At 39.1% G+C, this 8,422-nt stretch overlaps 1 protein-coding gene across 1 annotated transcript in view; it reads left to right on the top strand.

The window, feature by feature from the left end:
- Positions 1 to 554: 554 nt before the first annotated feature.
- LOC137503310 (uncharacterized) overlaps positions 555 to 8,422 on the top strand; it is a 65,577-nt gene continuing 57,709 nt past the window's right edge. The window contains exons 1-2 of the mRNA XM_068230859.1: positions 555 to 654; positions 4,407 to 4,502. Of these exons, the coding sequence (XP_068086960.1) occupies positions 589 to 654; positions 4,407 to 4,502 (162 nt within the window). The 5' untranslated portion in view covers positions 555 to 588. The remainder of the gene's footprint in view (positions 655 to 4,406; positions 4,503 to 8,422) is intronic.

Genomic DNA, 8,422 nt, shown 5'->3' with positions numbered 1-8,422 from the left:
GAAGATAACAATGGTAGGAATATTCCAAGATATGGACCCAGGTGATCAGAGTGATATGCAAATTGAATAGTCACTGAATTTTGAAGAAGTTTTGTGCATTTTGATCACAATCATTGTACGTACGATTTTTAACAAGAAAACCCATCTCGCTGTGGTTTCAGTTCCATATAAAACTGCATGTTATATAGCTATGAATACGATATAAGGTGTCATGTAAAATTAGGGATCCTTTGGCTATGATCTCGATATTGACAGCTATGTTAACTTATATTTCCTATGGAAGTGATCACTGTATTTGACATCATGTAAAACTGGAGGTCCGTAGGTATAATCATAGTATCAGTCATAGAAAACTTGAGGTCCTATAGGTATGTTAACGAAGTCCACACGCATGTTAAATTTTGGGGCCGTTCGGTATGATCATAATATTGACATTCATGAAAAATTACAAGCTTGTTGCTTAGTCTGTTGACAAATAACCTAAGTAACATTAAGGTAATACATTTTTCTGGCCTGTGTTTCAGTGTAACAACATCGGAAGTAATCATAAACCCCAGTACCTTCTAACTACTTCAGTTGCAGTGTGAAATGGACCTGCAAATAAAGATCAAGGAGGAACCAGCCTGGCTTGAAGGAACAACAAATGCATCACTTGTAAGTCTCATTCCTCATAACTTTATAGAGGTCAGAATTTAACCCTTCCCAGCTGAATAAGTTTGTCAGGGGCATAATTTACTATGTGCTTCCCCAATATTAACACCAGCAGTCACGTTTTGCTGCTTGGGCATCTAAGCTTGGTATGTCTCTGTTTTGTTTCTTTGTCTGAGAGTATGCCACAGTGTGCTACACAATGCTGCCAACTCGTAGGAACTAGAAACAACAGTATTGATGTACATCTATGGCTCCACCTAGCTACAAAAGCATTGTTCGTGAGAGAAGGAAAGGGCTTCTGGTGGCATAAGTTCCCAGAAAAGGGCTGCCGAGTGGACAATTGGCCTCTAGCATTTACTAGGGAGATGGCAGTGCACTCTATGTTTAATAGTGGCATAAAGCTGAATTAATTTTGTGGGCTTGATAGTGAAGGAACCATGGTTATGTCCATCTAGTATTTCATGTGTTAAGTACCCTTTGACTGACTGTCTATTGTAAACTGATTACCTCTGTTGGTTATTTAAATGGATTTATGGAGGGTGTGTGGTGATGTCTTTATTCTGCTTGGTTTGGTAATGGAATCTTTCTGGGATTGACATAATTTCCTATCATATGTTAGCCATTTGCTGTGCTAGTAGTTGCTGAAGTGATGGAAAATGGTGGGTGCTAGATTGAATTAGGTTATGGCCATTAGGTCCATGGCTCTCATGGTGAACATATTTTTACTCCAAAAGGAATTCCAGGTAAGACTTGCATCATTTAAACTTCTTTATATTGTCACTAATGTCGGGTGAGCACGTATTAAAATTCTGCCTTGGCAGATTACTGTCAGTATAGCTTGTCGAAAGCAGACACCCTGATGAAGGAGGAGATGCAGTGAAATTTTTTGAGAAGAAGCATGATTTTTCATCATCTTTTCTTGCTCAGTCTGTTGCTACTCTAATCTCAGTCCATTGCAATCTTCTGAGTGTGTGACTTTCAGTTCAGTGGCTCTTCATCTGATAGTTCTGAGGGTTAACTGATGCATACTAATTTCATGTTGGTGAGTGTGATTCGCGTTCGGTCTAGAGGTATTTGAAGAAGTTGAATTATCCCAGCACGTGTATGTAGTTATATTGGCATGAAAGTGAATTCCTGCACATCATTGTGACACCTCAGAGTCTTTGAAAACCTTGAATGTTGGAAGAGAGATGTTCAGTGAATAACTGTGACTTGACAGTAATAATCTATTGCAAACAGTGTGAACTGTTAATTTATAGTTGAGATATTGCCCAAGAGTTGCTTAAAGCTAAAATTCTGCAATTAATGCACGTTGCTCTCAGAATAAATGTGTGCTTGTTGAGTTCTTCTTTTTCTCTCTCTATCACCTTTGGGTTGGGACGCAGATGGAGAATACATCCACGGTATCCCCTGCATGTCGTAAGAGGTGACTAAAAGGGGCAACCAAGGGATGATTGAATCAGAACCATGAAACTACTTGTGATTAGTACCATCACCTGGGGAAAGCCATGGGTCTCCTTTACTTGCAATTACTACCACTATGTTAGGTACACAGTAGGTTTGTGATTAGTAGCAGAGAGCAGTTCACTGTGGGTTTCCAGTGCCTGTGATTAGTACCACTATATGCGAAACATAACAGGCTTACGTTGCCTGTGATTTGTAGCATTATGTGGGAAACACCGCGGGTCTGGGCATCGCCTATGATTAGTACCACTTTATGAGCATCACCCTTGGTCAACATTGCTGTGATTTGTACCCATTATTTGAGGAACACCACAGGATAGTACTAGTCCCTGTGATTAGTACACCTATGTGAGGTGCACCATGGGTTTGCCTTGCCTATGAGTGGCGCCATTATGTGAGAAACACCGTGCTTCTATTTTACCTGTACGATGTACATTACTTGTAAGTAGTACCGTAATTCTTTGGAAGACCGTGAGTTTAAGCTACCTTCGATTAGCACTGCAACTTGAGAAATGCCATGGTTCTACTTTACTAGCATTAAATGCCATTATGTGGGACTGTTGACCTGGATATAGAACCCCTTTAGACAACAAGCATCATTGTTTCAGGATTGTGCTTTGAAAGCAGTCCCTTGGTCGGTAATATAGTTTATGGGAAGATGAGGCATTGCGGGTCGGATCCACTGGTTGTTTTAAATTCATATTCATCCATTCGTTCATCATTACGTTTTGAATTCTGGTCAGTGGGTGATTATTGTACTTTTAAATTATAATTTCATTTCGTCTCATTTCGTACCATTAGGGGCCGATGACCTAGATGACCTTTAAACAACAAGCATCATCATCATCATCATGAAACCAGTCTCTTAAACAGAATGTCAACACAGGAGTAATTACTCTAGGTTACTCCCACATCCACAATTTGCTAAGATATGTGTGTTAAGGAAAGAGCAGATTTGCCTATGGCATATGAGAGATAAAATAGCTGAAAATCTGAATGTATTTTCCCTGATAATAAGTATTTTCTTCAGACTTTGAATTCATTTAGAAAGGCGGAATAGGGATTTGCTTATTTTATTTCTCACATACAGGTCTGTGTCTATGTTACTTATAGAACGCTGCATAACTCTAGAATACATGATTTTTTGAGAAAATTTTCTTTAATATGCCTCTTCTTAGGGGGCTCTAACACTTTGAGGACGTAACACACATAAAAAATTAACTATTCTCTCCTCTTTGTCATTATTTCATTTTGTCATTTTGTGCATCATTTTTCTTCCTTTCCTTAGTTGAGCTCCTGTTCTCTTTCTTCTATATTGAATGGGTTAAGTTGGTATATTCTAGAATTGCGTAACTTACTTTGATTCAATTTGTAAATGAACTTATATAAGAACATAAGCTTTTGATCACAGTCCCTCACCCACACCTTTATTGCCGACGAGGTTTGATGAATCTAAGTGAGAAATTTCAAGGTCTCATTGTAGATCATGAAAGAGCTCCTGAAACTGCAGAAGTACACTCCAACATTGCTGACTCTCTACTGATGGTGTTCTCATCCCCACAGTTCATCACGGAGCACAACATACCATCCCCTTAGTAGTACAACATTTTATTAGTAGATGCATTGAGCTTGGGCTACATCTTTCCCTGGTATATGACTGTGATAAGCTTGCTTCTTTCATGTTTGTTTTCTTCTTTGTACACTTGGAAGCATTGAAATGTGCTGTTTGAAACAGAACTGTCTCAATGCTTTGTGTAGCCCGTGTGAGGTCGGCAAAACCAGAGTAGAGAATGTGATTGAAAAATTTCAGATTTTTAAAATCTTTATGTAAACAGACTCAATGCTGAGAAGAAAAAATGATTTAGAACAGTTTTAACACGTGGAAGTGGTTCACACAACCTCTAAGATTTGATTGATATGATTGGACATATGACAACAGTTCATACGATTTAGTGTTTATGTCTGTGGCAGCTTACCTCCAAATTCTGTGCAAGATGGCCTCAATTCCATGGCCAGTAGGATATCTTCTGGTATGGCTAGGAAATGTTTCTCATTTTATATTTGGTTCTCTGTCTCATCCTTTTTTCTGACATAAGGAGTGATCAAGGATAATAACACCATTCTCAGTACAGCCCTTGGTTTTAACAATCCTTTGCTGGTAAAAACCTTCCTTAAACATTACTGAAATTTAGAAAGTAACTGTCAGGTAATACTTTATCATACTCATTTGTTGGTGACTAGATTTGTAGATGTCTGTTATGTGCATACCTAATACATCTAACTTTCAACAGGAAAATATTGAACATGTATCAGGAGTGATAGCTCTGAAGAAAGAAGCCAAATCAGTGTTAACAGAGCCAGGGCCAACACAGGAAAGCTCTCTTGAGGTAATGTGCATAATGTGATAACCCATTGTCAGGTAACGAACATACCATATTTATGCAAAAATCCCTGCACCCTAACTTTAGGAAGAATCATTTTGAAAAAATTAAATGAACTAAAATTCCTTGGATTGAAAGAGTAACATAGGCAAAAACAAAATTTTATATCACTCCTCGAGTTCCACATGGTCTTTGTGCAAATATGAACATGACGGTTGTAACTACTTTGCCTGAACATATTACAGGTGATAAAAATGCATAATCACTGCTATAAAATGTATATGTCATGAAAATTAGCATGTAGGGCTTCTTATGTGACAAGTATTTAATTAATCTGAACTTGCAATGGGGTTAATTTGCTGTAGATTGGAAGATTCTTTGTCTCTTCCTAAATTACAAAGTAAAAAACAATTGTTATGTCAACTTTTCTGCATCTCTAATGAATCTACAAGATCTTATTAACATTCATATACACTTCAATTATATTAACTTGTATTGTATATTTTCACGACTGAAGCTTTTACAGGCTTGTTCTTTAAGCTATTCACTGTGTTTCGTCGGCATTAATAAGCACAGTGCCGGACACTGCATATGTTGCACTGATCTTCAGGAGCTAGCATCTTACTTTATTTAAGCGACTTGTCTTCGACTTCTACACAATTTTGGGACTTAACTTTATTAAGTCATGTTGTGACTTCACGCCTGGCAGTGTTTGCGGGTTTGTTCAAAGAACTGTTCACCTCTTCTAGTAAACATTTTAAGGCACAGTGCTGGACATGCTTGTGTTGTGCTACTCTTTAGGGAGATGCGCCTTGCTACATATAAGTGACTGATCTTTGAATTCTTGTTGTTTTTATTATTTAAAATCGTGCAGTGCTAATCCCTATTGTCTTATATTGCTTCTTGAGCTGCTTTTATGAAAGGCTTATCCTTTAATTTTTTGTTTTCCTATGCATTGTTTTTGTATTTTTAATCGGCTGATGATGACCCAGATTGGTGGTCGAAACCGGTACCGCTTTTAACCAAATAAGAATGTAACACTACTTTTCTTATTTACCTGTATTGAATCGGTTGAACCACGGACAGCGACGGTGTGTTGGACGAAAGCTACACACCTCGTTAGTTGTGATGTCCCATCACCTCTGCTGCTCTCTTCATACTGACGTCCCCTCCAGGGTCGCCCCGGCCTTTATAGTAGGTCCGGGTGTGTGTTTATATGTTGAAGCACGTCCCTGGAGGGGGCATCAGCAGGGTTGGCTGCAGAGGAGATGGGACATCACGAGAGGGTAATATGCCTCTCAGTTGCTATCTTTATTAGTTGTATGTACATTGTCAATAAATACAAAAAGCGGTGGAGCACAGGGCCCCGGCCTGATCTTAATGTCCATAACACCACGGAGCTGTCTGTATAGATGTCAACATGGTTGGGTCCATGAGGGATGTCGTGCACTGCCCAGGTTGCTGCCATTACTGCTGCTGAAGTCTCCGCCGTGTGGATTGGGCCTGGACATTCGAAGGCCTGGGCCCACCCCATCTGGTAGGCTGGTGCTACCGCTGCAATGGAGTTGGGATTTGCATCGGAGTAAATGACGATGGAATACAGTGGATGTGCCATTGTACGTGGCATTGCAATGAATTCTGGAGTCAGCAGTCGCCGTATCCAAAAGTTCTCATCTGAGAGTGCATGCTTCAGTAAAAAATATGGCAATTTCATTACATATGCCAACCAAGACAGATACCCGGCTATCTGCTGCCGTTCATGTTCTGTGGCTGTGGGTATCATGGGTATGAGCTGCAGGGTTCGTTCTTGTGTGGTTGAACCACTTCATTTCTTTTTTCAATTTAATTGTGATGCAGTTCAATATGGAACACTATAAAAATTTTATGTTTAAATACTTCTACAGTTGATCACTAACACTTTTTGTCATCCCTACTGCACATCCCTTTTCCTGTACCCTTATCACCGCTCCCTAGGCCAACCCATTTCCCTGAATGTACCTGTCTATAGCACTTCTAAACAAATTTCCTAACTTATATGTACCACTGTGATTTAAGTGAAGGCCACCTGAGTGCAGATCCCTACCTCCTACCCACCCATTAGGATTTAGAAATATCACTCCCAATTTCCCATTTACCCTTCTCCATAGTCTCATTTAAATCCCCAGTCACCTTTCAGTCTGTATCCCTCATACACAGTATTCCACTGATAACAATCTCTGCTCCCTTTAACTTCACCCATGCTGCATGTACCAGATTCCACACATCCCCAACTATGTTGGTACTTACACCTGCTTATCTTACGTTGTTAGTACCTCCTTTCCCTTTTCCTTCTCTTCTACTTTCCTCAACATCTGCTTCAACCTAATTTCTGCATAATGCTCTATCCTGGTTCCCTTTCCTCCACACACTTTCCCCACATGTCTAACCATGCTGTCCCCCATGACCAGAGCCTCAACCCTACCCATCTCATTTGATCCCCTCCCCTCCCAGTCAGCACTATCTTCTCTCACTGCTTCAGAAGCTACTGCCTCCTCCCTTTTCTCCCTCTCATGAACCTGCTCCACCTGTCTTTTCCTCTCCACTTTTCCTTTCCTACCTTTTCCCTTCCTGCTACTGCCATACTTCTCGGCAGCAGTTCCCTGTTCCTCATCTTCCCTCGGTTGTTCTACCTGCAGTGACTTATACCGATTTCTCACAGACACCTGTCCTGAATTCTGATCCTGAATAGAGCCCTTAGCCTGCAGTCTCCTTTCCTTTAAAACATTAGTCCACCTGTCTTCTACAATTCCCCCTTTTCCTTCCTGTCCCTCTTTTACACCTACTGTATCCTGTACATTTTTTGAGGGAGGCCTACTTTCCTTCCTGTCCTGTGAGAGAATCCTAATTATCTCCCTCAAACTCTCCAACTCCTCACTCATACCCCTTAATGCCTGGCCATACCCACAGTTCCTACACTTGCACTCCTTACCCATTATTTACAGAATAATGAGAAGAAGAGGAAAAATAAAATAACTTATTCTGTGCAAAATAAAAATGAAAGGGAAGAATATTGTGTATACAAATGAAAGGAGAGGAATATTGTCAAGGATAGTTCACAAAAATCACAAAACAACAAGGTAATTAATATAAGCTACTACTACACTACAATACTACTTAGTTGTACATATTTTTCTACTGTACCAGCCATACAATCGATTTCTGGTACAAGTAACACATTAACAAGAGATAGCAAATACCCTTAAAAATCATGAAAAAATTAATAGCAAAATACTCACCAAACTTGTGAAACGCACTGGGCACAATCTGGAGAGAACTTGGATCGAAAGAAATGTTTTGGCACAGTAAGAAATAAACTGAAGTTTTGAATGAACAACACAAGTATATCTCCTTTAAACCTATAATAATTTAATTAATAATTCATTTGAAAGAACGTTACATTTGATTGGCAGAAGAACCTACTATTTTTAAAAACCTATGGTGCACCTTTTAAGGAAAATTAAATAAACTAAGAAAATAATAAATTTAATAAATTAAGAAATAAAGTCAGAAACAGTTTCCACTGAAATGAGGGACATCCTCCAAATGAAAATGACAATAAAAATTAATGAATTAATAAATTAACACTGGCTGAAGGCCCACTAATTAACAGTTCTTCCTGCAGATAGTTACACCTGAAATGATAATTAAGTGCAAAATTTTTTGCAGGATTTCCTTCTTTTAGTTGATTACAAAATTTAGTAATGATAAGCCATGAGATTCTTTCGACGGAACCAGATCTGAGAGGTGACTACAGGAAGTTAACTTAGACCGAACACCAGTCCAAAAGCAGAAATGGGACATATGGTTAACATGAAATACGTCACCAACACGACCCAAAAATTCACAACACTTCACTAAAAGAACCAAGCAGCTCAAAACATAGGGGA

Source organism: Anabrus simplex, chromosome X (assembly GCF_040414725.1).
Source record: "Anabrus simplex isolate iqAnaSimp1 chromosome X, ASM4041472v1, whole genome shotgun sequence".
Taxonomy (NCBI): domain Eukaryota; kingdom Metazoa; phylum Arthropoda; class Insecta; order Orthoptera; family Tettigoniidae; genus Anabrus; species Anabrus simplex.
Note: the sequence above shows the minus strand (reverse complement) of the source record. Positions and strands in the feature narration are given on the sequence as shown.